This window comes from Neoarius graeffei, chromosome 4, assembly GCF_027579695.1.
Source record: "Neoarius graeffei isolate fNeoGra1 chromosome 4, fNeoGra1.pri, whole genome shotgun sequence".
NCBI lineage: Eukaryota > Metazoa > Chordata > Actinopteri > Siluriformes > Ariidae > Neoarius > Neoarius graeffei.
Window position 1 is genome coordinate 102138589 of NC_083572.1, and position 18277 is coordinate 102156865.

The window sequence follows — 18277 nt, forward strand, 5'->3', positions numbered from 1 at the left end:
ACATGCCAGTCCTTTTCCAAGTCTTGGAATTGAATGTGAATGAAACTTCTGCTCCTGTTTCATGGTTGCTGACTTTTCATGTCGCTTCAATGCTATGCATTCTCCACAAAATGCATATAAACGTAATGATGTAGTTTTGGGCTTCTGTAAGACTTCGAAATATTTGCTCATACTCATGAAATGAACGCCGATCCATATCATGCCTGTCGCAATAAGAGCTGCCACAACACACTGCAGAAAGATCATAGTAACTGTCCATAACACACACAAACGTGACTCACCTTTGAAGCTTTCTCTCACTCGACTTGGTCGACATCACTGGCATTGGCAGCTTAGCACGAGCTTAGCATGAGGAACTCGAAATTGGTCTTTCTGAGTCAAAGTTATCCTTGAATTCATCTTTGTTGTTAGTTATAATATCCTCTCCCCAGGGTTGTGCAAAGAAAACTGCAACTAAGTCGCTCAACTTTTAACTATCGTTGCAATTTAAGTTTAAGGGCTTTGTAAGTTCTCCCGCCATTGTTCATACAGGAAGGATGCTATGCATGATCTACAAGAAGGCTTCTGATTGGCTGCACTGCTTCTTCATAAGTGCAGTTCACAACACACAGCCAATCAGAAGCCTTCTTATAGATCATGCATAGCAATAAGGAGATTTTTGATTACACAAGGATGAGTTTGTTTTATATCATTTTATGGGCTACTCATTGAAATTACATCAAAATGGAAAAAAAGAATCTAGTCGAAAATCTCCATTGTATTTTGATACCAGACATCAAAAATACGTGATCACTGGTATAAAGCTGGAGGGTGTGTGTGTGTGTGTGTCTTTTTTTCTGATTTCTATCATTATTTGTAGTACAAATGATAATGTAACTGTAGCCTGCTGAAGATCTGCAGTAACCCTAGAACATGATAAAACCCCATATGCAAGTTTGCAACAAGAAAGAGTCATGCAGATGTAATTATTGACCTCATGCAGTATTACGCGTTATTGTGTTGTCCATGGTATTGTAAGAAAGTTTGTGCGCTTTGCCTCCAAGTGGGTTTGAATGGGATTTAAGAACACCATCTCTGCAACTAAGAATAAAGAACAACCCTGATTCTGCAACCCAGATTTTTGACGCCTTCTTTGTACGAGGAAAATAATTTCCAACAAGAATGACATGCCAGGTGCTGGGTCAGCCAATATATAGACCATGGTGATGTCCACCACCCACTGGGCAAACCTCTGCTTAGACAAGGACACGTACCTCTATCGTCTTTGACAAATTAACAGACTGCTGCCTTGTCGAAGGAATATACTGGACACAGCAAGGAAATCTTCAGGTTTGCTCTTGAGGTCAATAGCATTGCAGAATCTGGGTAGAAATCCCTGGTTAAACCATGAAGTCTGGCCACCAGACTTTTTTTTGCTGAAGTAATCATGAACAAAAAGCAAATTTTCAAAAAGACACCCATTTAAATATCTTCTTTTTCTTGAGTTCTAATAAAAGATAGCATTAAAACGACAAATATGTTTCCAGTGTGTCCTACACACAATGCAATTTCAGCACTCAGACAGCATGCATTTGGATGTGACGCAGTTAACAATCAACAAATACAAAAACACTAGCAAGAATACTTTTGTAATCAGAGCATCATGACAATTATAATAAAGTTACAGAATTTATTTAAATAGTAGCCTAATATTCATACATAAATGAAGCTCAGAAATAAAGCAAAATTAGAAAAGCATAAAATGTTTTTGAGAAAAACAATTTCAATGAAATAATTAATTACACAATATTCAATTGAGAATCAAACAGTGAAATGAAAAAATAGTCAATAAACGCAAACCACATAATACAACATAATAAATACAACAGTTAACCCTAAACTAAAAACCTTGAGAGTTAACAAATCTTCTGTATAAAGAATGCAAGATGTTAGGGTGTATAATAAACTTAGCCTCTCCTACGTTCTAAGAAATAAAAGATACCAAATTGTACAACTGGACTAGACTCGAAGCCATAGTATCATAACGGAGACATGTTTTGTACCTTTAGTGTGTCTCTTTTCCCTGCCAAGGGGCATGTGGTGGTGATAATGATAACAATACCCATCCTATATTTAACAGTTATTCCATGAAATCGAGTCGTACATGAGCTGATAGCCGACGAGGTGCGTAGTTGGCTATGAGCCAAGTTGGCTATGAGCCATGTACAACGAGATTGAGTGGAATAACTGTTTTATTCTATCTACATTCACTGGATTTTGAGAAATAGTGCACTTTTATTTTTATTTTTTGCAAATTCGATAAATAAAAACTTTAAACAAAACGTCCGACAAAATAATTTCCACTTAGAATGTAAACAAGCTGGCGAAATGACAGGAGCAATTTGTTAAAAATGCTATAATAATCTCATTATCTCTAGCCGCTTTATCCTTCTACAGGGTCGCAGGCAAGCTGGAGCCTATCCCAGCTGACTACGGGCGAAAGGCAGGGTACACCCTGGACAAGTCGCCAGGTCATCACAGGGCTGACACATAGACACAGACAACCATTCACATTCACACCTACGGTCAATTTAGAGTCACCAGTTAACCTAACCTGCATGTCTTTGGAGTGTGGGGGAAACCGGAGCACCCGGAGGAAACCCATGCGGACACGGGGAGAACATGCAAACTCCACACAGAAAGGCCCTCGCCGGCCCCGGGGCTCGAACCCAGGACCTTCTTGCTGTGAGGCGACAGCGCTAACCACTACACCACCGTGCCGCCCTGCTATAATAATAATTCTTAAAAAAAAAAAACATTCTTACCATCTCCAACCCCATATTTTGCCCACATTTTGTTGCTTTTTTAAAATATATATTTTTTTGGGTTTTCTTCTTTTGGGTTTTTTTGCGGTTGGCAAACCAACTTAAAGGTGCATTACCGCCACTGACTGGGCTGGAGTGTGGACCAGGAAATAATTGGGGGGCCGACTATATTCTTTTAGCTATTTCTGTTTCTTTTAAATACTTGATCATTTTTGGGGTTTTGTTTTCGAGTAGAGTTTTTATTTCATCCTCAGTTTTATTTTGTCCTCTAGTAGTAGAGTAGCCAGAGTGTGCGATTGCTCATATCCAGTGAATGTGTATATTATATATATACCTACCTAACATACTGTATATAAGGTGAAGCTTTAAAATTATATTTTTGTATATATTTTTCACTCAAAAAACCCCCACAGAAACAGCTAAAAACATGACTTACACAAAGCAGCAGTTAAAAAAAAGTTAAACCTTTCCACTTTCACACCAGCTATAATGAACATCAAGCATATACAATAAAATCAATATTAATAAAAAATCTAATCATGTATCTTTAAACATAAACATTTTCAGTTCCAAAAACATCATTTCCATTTGTTTTGACCAAAATGACAAGGAAAAGTACCGTTCAGTACCTTTTGTTTCAGAGGGTGTAGCAGATATCTGAAGCCGGCCAATTCATTCTTTTTAAACGTTTATAGGATAAGAGAAGTAATTTCCCTATTATGGAACAAAGACTATGACTTCTGTGATTGGTGAAAATTACTCTGGTTGATAGGGGAGACAAAGGCTAGTATGGTATTTAATCGGACACTAATGCTGATCTAAATTTATCAAACAATTTTTAATGGTTAAACCAATATTTAAATTTGAAAATGGCATTTGAGTAGATGAGGACTGCATAACACTTCTTTATGGCATCAGAGGGACTGCACTGGCCACAAACTTCAGTGCAAATCTCAAAATGTCTTAAACTGAGGGCCGAAGTAACAACCTTACTTGTTTTTATTTTAAATAAAATTGTAATATCAGTTACCCTGCCAAAAGATGAGGTAATGATCTTGGTTAGAGGGGACAGATTTTAATGCTGTCTGGGGATGAGCTGAAGTTTCCCATGGCAAAGTCGAGGCCAACTCCGACTCCACTCCCAACGCCAAAAGCAGCAAATATCGGCTGACTGGATGAGATGCCATGAAATGTGTGTAGGTGAACAAGCACATCGTCAACACCATAGAAAGTCAGAGACTCCTCTTCCTGATTCAGAAACAACCCAACTCGGGGGCAGTACGTCACTGAGATCTCCTGCTTCTGATTAGCGTGCATAGCAGCGCAACACATGTCTGACAACTCCAAACTCCATGACTGGATATTGTAGCCAAGCCCTGCCCTTGCATCTGCACCTTTACGAGGCATGGAAGTACAGGCCACACCCACTGAAGAGCCCCGTCCACGCCACTCCACCTCCCAGTAACAGCGTTGCGAACTGAGCGGCTGGAGGCTGAGAATCTGCGTCCAGCTATCAAATCGCTCAGGGACATCGGGGTATGACTGGGTGGAGGCATGCAGTGTTGCTTTTGTGTCATCTTCACTGAGAACTAATCGTCGGTGAGCCGTCTTGGGGTCAAAGGTCAACATGCAAGCATCTAATTGAGATAAAGATTTATTTAATTATTTTTCTGTAATGTGTGTTTTTCTTTAATAGATGTCTTAATAAACTCAAATCTGGTCCCAAGATGTTTGTTTGTGTTAACATGGACTTGTCTTGGACTTAGTGGGATTTGTACTTGGACTGGATTTTGGGCATTGGTTTCACTAATTATATTCTTGGTTCCTAACGTTTAGAAAAATAATGATTGTGTTTTCATATGTACAAAGTTAAGTCAAGAAGTAATTCCTTCTTCTAGAAAACATAGCTGAATCGGTGCAATGCACAATTGAAGCCAACTATGTAAGGCTTGACTTTGAAAAGTATTTGATGGTTTTTGGTGTCATTCTGGAAATGCTTTTATTTGGAACTGATCTTGACTTGGCATTTGACCCCTTTAAGACTCGATCTTGACTCAGCCTTGGCTAGTCCTGATCCTGGGGTTGTCTTGGACTTGATAATAACCCCTTTTAAACAAAGATCTCCCTATATTGTTGTTAAGAGGACCCCTCAATATGCTTTGGTTGTTTACACTGAACCAAACAAATAGAATGAATTTCATAATTCCATGATCCCAGTTGGATATGTGTGTGCATGCATGTGTGTGTATATATGTGCACTCACACTGCAGGAACTCGTCTCTGCTCCTTGGCTCAGGAGCTTGAATGCTGTCGAGGTCGATCTCTCTCAGTGCAGGGGAAAGAGAGTGGGATGTTGAAGCTGTCAGAAGAAATGAAAGGGCTCTATATGGATATGTATAAATGTAAACACATCAATGTATCTCAGGGGACTTCTTGCATAGAATGAGTTTGAGGAGATGAGGAAGACACTCACATGGAAAGGCAGGGAAGATGGAAGCGTCTGCAGATGGAGAATCCAGGAAAAGTCCAGGATTTACTAAACAAACACAATCGCACCAAAATTAACATTAGCACCATAACATTCATTAACTCCATGATTCTCAAATGGAGTCCATGAAGCATAGCCAAGGGTTCTGTGATTTACAGTGGTGGAAACCAAACCCCAACGTTATCAATGTTATTATACCTATAAATAATTTCAAAAGGAATCTAAAGACAATTAAGAATGGCTCTCTGGCTTTAAAAGGGCGGCACGGTGGTGTAGCGCAGTCGCCTCACAGCAAGAAGGTTCTGGGTTCGAACCCCGTGGCCAGCGAGGGCCTTTCTGTGCAGAGTTTGCATGTTCTCCCCATGTCTGTGTGGGTTTCTTCCGGGTGCTCCGGTTTCCCCCACAGTCCAAAGACATGCAGGTTAGGTTAACAGCCTTGGGCTGAAGTGCCCTTGAGCAAGGTACCTGACCCCCGACTGCTCCCCGGGCACTCTAGTGTGACTGCCCACTGCTCTGGGTGCGTGTGTTCACTGCTTCAGATGGGTTAAATGCAGAGGATGAATTTCATTGTGCTTGAAGTGTGCATGTAACAAATAAAGGTTTCTTTTTCTTAAATATTATTGTTCACATTTCTGAATAGTGTGTTTGTAAAATAAATCTGTAGTTAATGTTTTGGTTAAAGTGCTGCACTCAAGTGTCTATCAGTGAACAGTGAATAACTTCAACAAAATAGACTTCATGTCAAAACTATAATGAATTTCCCAATTACACGCTTGCACTTTTTGACCATATAGGACACACTTATAGAAGTGAGTTATTTACAATCATGCTATCTGTTATGACCTAGATAAGGATGGGTTCCCTTTTGAACCTGGCTCCTCTCAAGATTTCTTCATCATGTCCTCTCAGGGAGTTTTTCCTTGCCAATCTTGCCTCAGGCTTGTTCATTAGAGATAAATTTATACTTTAATATGTTTAAAAATTATATTTTTCTGCCAGCATGGTGGTGTAGTGGTTAGCACTGTCGCCTCACAGCAAGAAGGTCCTGGGTTTGAGCTTAGTGGATGACAGGGGCCTTTCTGTGCGGAGTTTGCATGTTCTCCCCGTGTCTACGTGGGTTTCCTCCAGGTGATCTGGTTTCCCCCACAGTCCAAAGACATGCAGGTTAGGGTAATTGGTGGCTCTAAATTGACCGTAGGTGTGAATGTGAGTGTGAATGGTTGTTTGTCTCTATGTGTCAGCCCTACGATGATCTGGAGACTTGTCCAGGGTGTACCCTGCCTCTCGCCCATAGTCAGCTGGGAAAGGCCTTTGCGGCAATGTCTATTGTTAAAAGTGCTATACAGATAAAATTGACATGACTTACTGATGTCTAACTAGAAAGTTTGAGAACCCTGAACTAACTACTAACTACAGATGTCCATTTACGACTTATGCATTTTTGAGTCAGTAAAAAAAAAATATTTCCAACAAAAAATAAAATGTGAAAGAAATAAAGTTTGTATGCCAGTGCAATATCTATTACCAAGTGCAATACCCTTCACAAGTGCTCAGTGTATGTTATGTGAACGTCTGTACATTTTATATCTTTCTTGTTTGTAAATTTTGTCTATATCTTGTAAATTTGTAAACCCTTATGTCTGTACATCTTCATGTTTGTAAATCTTGTATCTCTTATGTAAATCTCTTTTATGTATATACTGAGGACCGTTTCGTAAGGCAGTGCACTGAATTTCGTTGTGTAGCTCACACAGTGATAATAAAGCAATCTTGAATCTGTAAAAAAAATATTACAACAGCCCATTTTCCAGACCGAAAGAAAGAAAGAAAGATCACTCAAAGTCTCCAGAAAAACTGTGGCAGATTCTCCAGGATGTTCAGTAAAACCTACCAACTAATTTCCTTATAAAACTGTACAAATTGTACCTGAGACTACTATTTTTTCTTTTATAAAAGGGTTGTCACACCAAATACTGACTTTGTTTAATTTGACTGTTTACTGCTCTTTTTTGTATTTTAATAGCATTATTTTTAAATGCACTGTTGCTTTACAGCATTTCTTTGCATGTGGCTAAGACTTTTACAGAGTATTCCATGTATGTCTTCTCATAGTTTCTCTCACTATTTCAACAAAGAAGCTATTTATATTTGTATTTATATGTGTTGGTCTAGGGCGGTATGGTGGTGTAGTGGTTAGCACTGTCGCCTCACAGCAAGAAGGTCCTGGGTTCGATCCCAGCGGCCGGTGAGGGCCTTTCTGTGTGGAGTTTGCATGCTGTCTGTGTGGGTTTCCTCCGGGTGCTCCGGTTTCCCCCACAGTCCAAAGACATGCAGGTTAGGCTAATTGGTGGCTCTAAATTGACCGTAGGTGTGAATGTGAGTGTGAATGGTTGTCTCTGTGTCAGCCCTGCGATGACCTGACGACTTGTCCAGGGTGTACCCCGCCTCTTGCCCGTAGTCAGCTGGGATAGGCTCCAGCTTGCCTGCGACCCTGTAGGACAGGATAAGCGGCTACAGATAATGGATGGGATGGATGGATGTGTTGGTCTGTCCATATATCTATCTGCTTTGCTGCATGTTGTTCAAATGTTTGATGCCTCAGTATGTCTGTATTGGACAGTACAAGTCAAAGTTTTACCTTCAGTCTGGTTTCCCCCTGCAAAAAGAAAAAAAAAAGTGTTAAATTTCCAAAACAAGACACAAAAATGTAAAGTATGTATACGCTTCAGGAGGTGAGTGTATTGAGTGGGTGTAACTTACACTGATCCTGATAAGACTCTACTTCCTGTTGGATAGGCGTGGTCTGTTTCACTGTCAGAAGAGAAAATGGACGCGTTTAACTAATGCCTGAAGCTTCTCAAAGTGGGGTTCAGTTTTATATGAAGAACCAGACAACGGTGTTTATGATACTGGCTTTAGAAATGAGAATTCGAGTAGGGATTCGATGTAGGAATTAGCAATGGAAATACCTCAGGAAGATAAAATTGGCTGTGTGTGTTTGTGTGAGTGGATCAGGCATTATTCCTTCGCTCACCTGACTCCTGTCTCTTCCTCCTGTTTTTTGGTAACAATGAGCTCAGACTCCAGCGATCAGCTGATTTTACACAACAATGAAGAAAACAGAAATTATACATACAGACATGCATTCAACAGAATGAGCACTCTGTGTGTAAGTAGAGCATCATACATTGTCTTTCAGGCTGCTGTCTGGCTGTTGCTGTCCGCTGTATCCTGGGTGAACTCTGCACATCTGCATTAGCTAACACACAGAGAGAGAGGGGTGAATTGGGTGTAAGCAACACAGAATAACCAGCCCCTTATCTCTGTGTTACGATGCTGTGTACCTGTTTCTCTCTCTTCTTTCCGCTCTCTGTCTCTGTTGGATCTGATGGAACTTAAGCTCCAGCTGTCAGCTGAAAGAGAAGTGGATTGTTAAAATACGTGCTTGTGTGTGCGTGCGTGTGTATACACGAGGGCTGGATGCGATCTGCCGCTAAAGCCCATACATCTGATCCCATATATGACCAAAAGTATGTGGACGCCAGACAATCACATCCATATGTGGTTCTTCTCCAAACTGTTGCCACAAAGTTAGAAGTACACAATTGTATAGAATGTCTCTGTATGCTGTAGCTTTACAATTTCCCTTCACTGGAACCAAGAGGCCCAGACCTGTTCCAACATGACAATGCCCTTGTGCACAAATAGCACAAAGAGAGGGCCATGAAGACTGAACTCGAGTGTCCTGCACTGAGCCCTGACCTCATCCCCACTGAACACCTTTGGGATGAACTGGAACACTGACTGCAGCCCAGACTTCCTCACCCAACTTCCATACCTGTCATGATCCAAAATCTAGCGGAGAGCCTTCCCAGAAGAGTGGAGCTTATTATAACAGCAAAGAGGGAATAAACCTGGAATAGGATGTTCAACAAGCACATATACTGTAGGTGTGATGGTCAAGTGTCTCAACATTTGGCCATATAGTGTGTGCGTGCCTGTGTGCCTGCTCCTGTTTTTGTCCATCAGTTGTCAGTTCCTCATCCTGTACATCTGTTCCTGTCCTTATACATCAATCCAATACATTTGTACATTTATTCCTGTTCTTATATGCCTGCTTCTGTCCCTATACATCTGTCCCTGTTCCTGTATGCCCCTTCCGATTCCTATACATCTGTTCCATTAAGCATGTTCCTGAGTGTCTGTTTCAGTACATCTGTTCTTATACACGTGTTCCTGTACAGCAGTTTCTACATTCCTGTTCCTCTACCCACATACCTATGTCTGTTACATTTGAGCAAAACCTGAACAACCTTCAAAACCAAGCACATAAACAAAATGAACAGTCAGTGGACCCATATGAACAAATACACACACACGCAGCAGAGAGACGCTGCTCATCCAAGCACAACCGCTGTTTCAGATTATGTTTCAGTTAACAGAATTTGCATCATTTAGTTCTTGTATTACACGAGCTAGCCAGAAGTGTCCACATGGCAAAACTGTTTTACACATTCAGACAAATTCCTCCTCTGCTAATCGAAACAAGGTCACATTCACACTCTAAGAATGCATGTATCAGGCTAAATACGTTTTCAGGTCTTATGGTAGTTGAAATCAAGAAAGTAATCAAAAACAGTCACACATTTAAAGACAACCTGAACATAAACCTATTTTTATCTTGTTACTTTATGTCCCTGGGTATAAGTTCATGATTCAATGATAATTTTAGGAAAAAAATACCCCCGTTACAGTTATTAACTCATCTGACCCATAGGCAATGAGCTTATGCCATAATGTGTAGTCCATTGTCCGTCTGGCGTCGTCCACATTTCACGAAAATCGCTTCTTCTCTCTCAGTTCTTCACTGATTTTTATTCTTTTTGGCAGGTAGGTAAGTCTGCCTGGGGTGCATATACAGTAGCTTCTACCCTAATTTGCATAATTGCAATTAATAATGAAGATATGTAGTAATTAAGCCCTAACGAGCAGTTTCCACACAAATCGCTTCTTCTCGGTCAATTCCTCGCTGTTTTGGATTCTTTCTGGCAAATAGGTAGGTATTCCAAGGGTGTGTATAGCAGAGGTGGACAAAGTACCCAACTTCATCACTTAAGTCAAAGTACAGATCCCACTGGTTAAATGTTACTCCGATACAAGTGAAAGTTGTGCAGTCAAATTTTTACTTAAGTTAAAAGTACTAAAGTACTTGCTTTTAAAAATACTTAAGTTTTAAAAGTACATTTTCTGTCAACGCATCGTTGTATTATTGCCACAATGCTTACAAAACCTAATGCTTTTACCAAAGACAGAAATGTGAATTCACAAAATGTTCGCATGCTGTGCATCATCGTGGTTTAATGTTAAGCTAGCTAGTCAGTGAAGCTCCACCTGACATGCTAGCAAACTCTTTTCAAACTCGAAATCATATTGGGTAGCTAACGCTACTAGAAAAGAAAGATTTCTACATTCTGTTTATTTGGCAAGATTATGCTAAAACATATCTCTGAAAGGACTTCAGATAAGTTAACGTTATTCATGTTAGCGTAACTCTATTTTTACATGCTAACTAACAGCGTCCAAGTTAACTAGCGATGTGTAAACGTTAACTGTGGACAAGACTGTGGCAGCTTGGAGGGCAAATCCATAGAAAAGTCATTTGACTAACCAGACTGCATAGCTATTGCAACGTTATCACTAGCTCTAAAAGCACAGACAACTTCATTGCAAGCTTTCTCTTGGAATAAAACGTTTACATGATCTCTCGTTTGCAATATCTCTCCTGCCGCTGCCACCCTTCTCCTTTCCCCCCCTTCCCCATATCTTATTCTTTTTATATTTGTATATGTAAATAATTTATTTTAATTTATCTAGAAGTTGTCTCTATTTATTTTCTCTGTTTATCTGTAATGATGCTGCTGGAATCTTAATTTCCCTGAGGGAACCCGCCAAAGGGATCAATAAAGTCTAATCTAATCTAATCTAATCTAATCTAATCTAATCTAATCTAATCTAATCTAATCTAATCTAATCTAATCTAATCTAATCTAATCTAATCTAATCTAATCTAATCTAATCTAATCTAATCTAACTCAATATGCTCCTGCAGGTTGGACGGCGAGTTTTTGTAGGCCGTGATGTGGTTCGTTTTCGACAAACAAAGCAACATTTAAAACGAAACAAATCTTTAATCCTTTCAGAAAACTGAAACATGGGTTCAAGGTAAAGCCATGAGTGCGTGCATTCTCCAGAAGAACCGCCTCCTTCCATTCTGCCATCAAGTGATTGTGTTCAAATAAAGCTGCGGAGAAATAATTGAGCTTGATTTTACAGTCTATGGATGTCACGTGACCCTAGTGATTACTGATCGACTGCCTCAGTGTCACCTGTGAAAAAAACATCACGTTTTAGAAAAGAAAGGAAAAAACATCCACTTTCAAAGCTGCTTCATAGTAACGAGGACCTTGACAGAAATGTAGTGGAGTGAAAAGTATGATATTTTCCTTTCAAATGTAGTGAAGTCATAAGTTTCCAACAAAAATAATCTCATCTCATTATCTCTAGCCGCTTTATCCTTCTACAGGGTCGCAGGCAAGCTGGAGCCTATCCAAGCTGACTACGGGCGAAAGGCGGGGTACACCCTGGACAAGTCGCCAGGTCATCACAGGGCTGACACATAGACACAGACAACCATTCACACTCACATTCACACCTACGGTCAATTTAGAGTCACCAGTTAACCTAACCTGCATGTCTTTGGACTGTGAGGGAAACCGGAGCACCCGGAGGAAACCCACACGGACACGGGGAGAACATGCAAATTCCGCACAGAAAGGCCCTCGCCGGCCACAGGGCTTGAACCCAGACCTTCTTGCTGTGAGGCGACAGCGCTAACCACTACACCACCGTGCCGCCCCAACAAAAATAATACTCAAGTAAAGTACAGATACTCAGAAAGTGTACTTAAGTACAGTACTCAAGTAAATGTACTTTGTTACTGTCCACCTCTGGTGTATAGCTTCTATATATAGCTTGTATATAGCAGGTATATAGTGTATATAGCTTGCAACATTTATTGTGCAAGGTGGCCCACTTTAGATCGTTCCTTCTGGACTAGACGGGGCTGGAGTGAGCTATGCCGTCATTGATGGGGTTATTTGTATAAATAGCAAAAATGCAATTACTTTTAGCGTGTAATGTTTTCTGCCCACTTCTAAATCTAATGTGGTAATTGTATTAAATTCAAAATTTGGCTATCATAATAACCCCCATGTGTTCTGCATCTTACATTGCCTCTGTGGTTGCTGTCTGGTCATCGCTGTCTCCTGAGGTCTGTGGGAAGTCTGCACTTCTCCATTGGCTAACAGAGAGACGGAGACAGATCAACACAGAGCGAGAAAGAGATTAAACATGTGTGAGTGACACACAAATCAATTAGACTGTGTTAAGATGCCATGTACCTGTCTCTCTGTCCTCTCTCCTCTGTCTGCCTCTGGACCTAACAGAACTTAAGCTCCAGTTGTCAGCTGTGAGGAAAAAAGAGAAATGTATGTGAAGGCTTGTATATTTGTGTAAGGTCCTGTCCAGTGTATGTGCAGTACTCAATAGTAACTATTCATGAGAATCCACTATGTACTGTGTGCCATTGTGTGTGTGTTGACTGCTGTAGAGACAGTATACTTCACGTATCAGCTAAAATAATGTGTAAACTTCTTTTAATGTGCAACTTTGCAACACACACACTTTCTTTAAAACACAGCCTGCTTTAGCAACCAAGTAAGCATACTTGGTCCAATTCTCTTCCTTATTTATATAAACGATCTACCCAGTGTCATCAACAACTCAACTGCTTTGTTCGCTGATGATTTCAAATGCTTTAAGGTCATCAATGACCCAGAAGACTGTTGTTCCCTTCAACAAGATCTAGACAATCTACATAGCTGGAGTAGTTCCTGGCAGCTAAATTTCAACACATCGAAATGTCAAGTCCTTACAATCTCGCGTAAGAGAAAACCAATCATACACAGCTACAAAATTGACCAGAGTATTTTGCAACACTGTGACTCTCAAAAAGACCTGGGAGTTACTGTCACGAAGGATTTAAAGTGGAACACCCGTATCAGTAACATCTTGGGTAAAGGCTACAAAATATTAGATTTTCTCCGCAGATATACTTGTAGGTCGTGCAACATCCAAACAAGAAGACTTCTCTATCTTACCTTCGTTAGACCTCATGTGGAGTATGCAAGTGAAGTATGGGCCCCCCAACAAGTTGGAAATATATGCCGGGTAGAAAGCCTTCAACGTCGTTCTACAAAGTACATCTTAAACCTTCACTGGGAAGACAAACTAAGCTGCTGTGAACGGCTGGAGAGAGTTAACCTATTACCTCTGTCGTTCTGGCATGAAGTAAACAATCTTGTCTTCTACTTTAAATGTCGCACTGGGGTCTATGACGTTCCAATCAAGAAATATATTAAGGATAAAACAAGCAGACCTATGCGAAATTATTCTGCCTTGGACCTTCAGACTCCTCAATGCCGCACTAAACTTTTCCAGACAACTTACTTTAACCGGTCCAAAATTGTGGAACAACCTGCCAACTACAATCCGCTCTTCTACTTCAGTCAATCAGTTCAAGAATTATGTTATGCAACATTACTCCTCTGCTGTGGACGAGTATTTTGATGTTAACAATGTCATCACATGGAAGTCTATCTGCCCCAAGTGCTGCTCACCACATGATATTTTCTGTCACAAACTTTGTTGTTTCTAATTTAATTACTAGACTGTATTCAGTATACTTTGAAAAACAATGAACCTTCATGAACTACTAGTTTTTTTTTTAAATCCTTTTGTATACTCCTGACATTCTTATTTATAAACTGCTGTAGATGAAATACATATATGTTATTTACCAGCTGGGAGGTCCGTATCGTGAAATACTGTGACCGAGATCTTGAAAGTACTGACCGAGGCCCAGAGGGATCAAGATCTCGGTCACGGTATTTCACCACACGGACCAACCTTAAGCTGGTAAGTAATATATTTATTTTTTTCTTTACCAAATTCTAACAGAAAACGAGAGCGCCCAAAAGGGAAAACCGAGCCGAGCCGCCATTTTGAATCCTCATTCATGGCTGTAATGCAAATTGCTTTCTCCTCGGTATACAATTGCACTTCCATGGCAGGAAAATAAACTACATTTTGCCACCTATGTAGTCCCCTATTTATACAAAATTGAGTCATTCAGGATTCAGCCATGTTTTTGCTCAGCGTTAGCAAGTTAAAGGTTTTTAGCTTTCTCCTGAAATGTTTTCTTTTATTTCTTCTTCCTCAGGGTAGTAAAACTCGCTTTCGCTGTGAACACTGTCGTTATCGCTATCCATGCTGTAAAATTAATGCTATTTTGAATCCTCATTCACGGCTGTAATGCAAATGGCTTCCTCCTCAGTATACAAGTGCACTTCCGTGGCAGGAAAAAAACTACATTTTGCTGCCTATGTAGTCCCCTATTTATACAAATAGGAGTCATTCAGGATTCAGCCATGTTTTTGCTCGGCGTTAGCAAGTTAGAGGTTTTTAGCTTTCTCCTGAAATGTTTTCTTTTATTTCTTCTTCCTCAGGGTAGTAAAACTCGCTTTCGCTGTGAACACTGTCGTTATCGCTATCCATGCTGTAAAATTAACGCTATTCTCCTGAGAAATGCGAAAATAAACGTTGACAAAAATTCTACTGTTTGTTGTTGTTGTGAACGAGCGAGTTGCCAGAGGTCCATAACCGGGGTCTATACCGAAGGATACGGACCCACTCGCCAGCCAATCAGAGCGCAGGATTTGGACCACGAAAAAAATAAATTCCTATAATTTTAGATTTCTCATCTCATCTTATTATCTCTAGCCGCTTTATCCTGTTCTACAGGGTCGCAGGCAAGCTGGAGCCTATCCCAGCTGACTACGGGCGAAAGGTGGGGTACACCCTGGACAGGTCACCAGGTCATCACAGGGCTGACACATAGACACAGACAACCATTCACACCTACGGTCAATTTAGAGTCACCAGTTAACCTAACCTGCATGTCTTTGGACTGTGGGGGAAACCGGAGCACCTGGAGGAAACCCACGGGGAGAACATACAAACTCTGCACAGAAAGGCCCTTGCCGGCCATGTGGCTCGAACCCGGACCTTCTTGCTGCGAGGTGACAGCGCTAACCACTACACCACCGTGCCGCCCCACACTTTCCATGTTAGTTTTATATACAGTATATGCTATGGATAAAGTTATGTAAAAAAAAAATAATAATAATAATAAAATGTCAGCATTTGCCCCTATTCTCTATTATTCAGATTGCATTTCAGTGCGGCACGACTACAACACATTTATGGAATTCATTAAATTCACATCAGACCCAATATCAGCATTTAATTCTTTAAAAAAATCTAAATCCTGCTGATGACAGAAAAACAACGTAAGAACACAGCAATGAAGGTTTTGCTTTTTAGAGTGTAACGCTTTCTGTCACTAATGAACAGCATGTATATTGTATTTCACATCTCTTTCACAAGTGTGATTGCTTTTCTACCTTGCACAGAAATTTCTCTGCATACTAACTCCGATAATTATACAAAGCTAATGCAACTTTCAGTTGCCATGACGATACTTCAGTAGACATCTCAAAAGAAGCTTTTACTTGCTTGAGCTTACCCTCGCTATCATTTGTGCTTTGTCTGCTTTGAGATCTTGGTGAGTTTCGAATCTCCCTCTCTATAATCAGAAGACATGTAAAAACAAATATATACTCAATATTGATGAAATATGCACCATATTTTAACAGCAGTAACAAATGACAGAAAAATAAAAACACCTGTTACATTAATGCAAATGATATAATTGATGAATTTAGGTGTGTAGGCTTTAGAGTCTGGTAAATACGGTATGTACTGTTATTGTAGACTGAAGTATGATTAGATTACCTTGCTCTCTTTCCTCTCTCCTCTGCCTCTCACTTGGTCTCAGAGAGCTCACACTCCGGTTATTAGCTGTAACAGAAAACACACAATTTAAACTGTGCTTTTTAAAAATATATATATCCACGTTCACTGGATATGAATAATCACGCGCTCTGATTGGCTACTCTACTTCTAGGCGATCAGCTCATTTACCATGAGTAGAGAAAAATAAAATGGCGGAGTGTGTTGCTAAACCAACTGAGGACGAAATAAAAACTGTACTTGAAAACAAAACCCCCCAAAATACAAAAAAAAGCAACAAAATATGGAATGAAAGTGTTTGATGGTGAGGACGTATCTTTTTTATTTTTTGAGAATTATTATTATTGTCATTGCATTTTTCACAAATTGCTCCTGTCATTTCGCTGTTTGTTTACATTCTTCATCTTTAAGCATTAAAATTTGTTAATTTTTTTAGACTGATTCAAAAGCTCAAAGAAGTTTGAAAATTACAGAACTGAAATGTCCAAGGAAAAATTAAATAAATGTCTAAAGCTATTCTATACCTCGGCACGACAGCACTTTCTACAAAAAAAACAACAACACTAAAGTCAATTTGTAAGACGTCTGCCAAATAACAAAGCCTTTGGAACTGTTGCTGACCCAGCATTTTAAGAAGCGAAGGCAAAAAATAAAAATGCTCTGTTTCTCAAAACACAGTGAATATGGATATACTAAAACAATTATTCCACTCAATCTCGTTGTGCATAGCTTATAGCCAGCTCGGCTTGTACGACTCAATTTGTGGAATAATTCGTAAATGTATATATTTTTTTCCAGATAAAAGCATTTGCAAAATAAATGGATTATTTTTTGTCTTCTCTGTATTTTCGTCTTAAAACCTTTGCTACAAAAGAGATGTTTTTATTTTATGTCGATTTTTTAAATGCTAACAATGCCTGAGTGGAATTGAGTGCAAAGATTTGCATACAGGCACGGTGGTGTAGTGGTTAGCGCTGTCGCCTCACAGCAAGAAGGTCCTGGGTTCAAGCCCCGGGGCCGGCGAGGGCCTTTCTGTGTGGAGTTTGCATGTTCTCCCCGTGTCCGCGTGGGTTTCCTCCGGGTGCTCCGGTTTCCCCCACAGTCCAAAGACATGCAGGTTAGGTTAACTGGTGACTCTAAATTGACCGTAGGTGTGAATGTGAGTGTGAATGGTTGTCTGTGTCTATGTGTCAGCCCTGTGATGACCTGGCGACTTGTCCAGGGTGTACCCCGCCTTTCGCCCGTAGTCAGCTGGGATAGGCTCCAGCTTGCCTGCGACCCTGTAGAAGGATAAAGCGGCTAGAGATAATGAGATGAGATGAGATGAGATTTGCATACACTTTGGGCATAACAGAGTGAACACCAAGTAACAAAATTTGTATCCGCAGGACATTTAGTGTATTGGTTTTAAATTCTTTGTTATTTTGTATTTAAGTTTTTTATACGACCTCCTTGTATAATGCTATGTAGTTTTTGTATTGATCTTTTGCAATGCGGAAATGTGACTGGATATATACTTACTTTATTAATCTGGGATTAATAAAGTATCTATCTATCCATCCATCCATCCATCTTATTTTATCATCCCCCCAAAAAGTTATCACTGAAAAAATATGAGTTAAAACAAAATAATGTATGTGAAAATAAGATTAGTGTTTAAAAAAAGGCCATTTTTTGAATCAGGCAACAAAGAAAGTTGCTTTAAACTGCAGAATATGTCTAACTTCTTATTCTTAGATAAATTATCAAACAAAAGGACATTAACCTTTTTTTTTACATAGGAATGACAAATGTCTATGAATGATCAAAGATGATACAGTATACAGTAATATGTGCATCCTTGTGTGTGTGTGTGTGTGTGTGTGTGTGTGTGTGTGTCCCACCTTGCTCTCGTTCCTCTCTGTTGTAACTCGCTCTTGGTCTTGGTGAGTTTGTCCCTCTACCAACTAACACAAGGACAAAACATCTGGTCAAGTTTCGTAAAACATCTCAT

At 39.9% G+C, this 18277-nt stretch overlaps 1 protein-coding gene across 1 annotated transcript in view; it reads right to left on the bottom strand.

Annotated features, from left to right (window-relative positions):
- Positions 1–1829: 1829 nt before the first annotated feature.
- trim25l (tripartite motif containing 25, like) overlaps positions 1830–18277 on the bottom strand; it is a 35145-nt gene continuing 18697 nt past the window's right edge. The window contains exons 8-20 of the mRNA XM_060920054.1: positions 18168–18230; positions 16267–16332; positions 15998–16057; positions 12753–12818; positions 12581–12652; positions 8637–8705; positions 8480–8551; positions 8327–8386; positions 8053–8103; positions 7931–7948; positions 5278–5340; positions 5068–5163; positions 1830–4441 (exon numbers count right to left, since the gene is read on the bottom strand). Of these exons, the coding sequence (XP_060776037.1) occupies positions 3864–4441; positions 5068–5163; positions 5278–5340; positions 7931–7948; positions 8053–8103; positions 8327–8386; positions 8480–8551; positions 8637–8705; positions 12581–12652; positions 12753–12818; positions 15998–16057; positions 16267–16332; positions 18168–18230 (1334 nt within the window). The 3' untranslated portion in view covers positions 1830–3863. The remainder of the gene's footprint in view (positions 4442–5067; positions 5164–5277; positions 5341–7930; positions 7949–8052; positions 8104–8326; positions 8387–8479; positions 8552–8636; positions 8706–12580; positions 12653–12752; positions 12819–15997; positions 16058–16266; positions 16333–18167; positions 18231–18277) is intronic.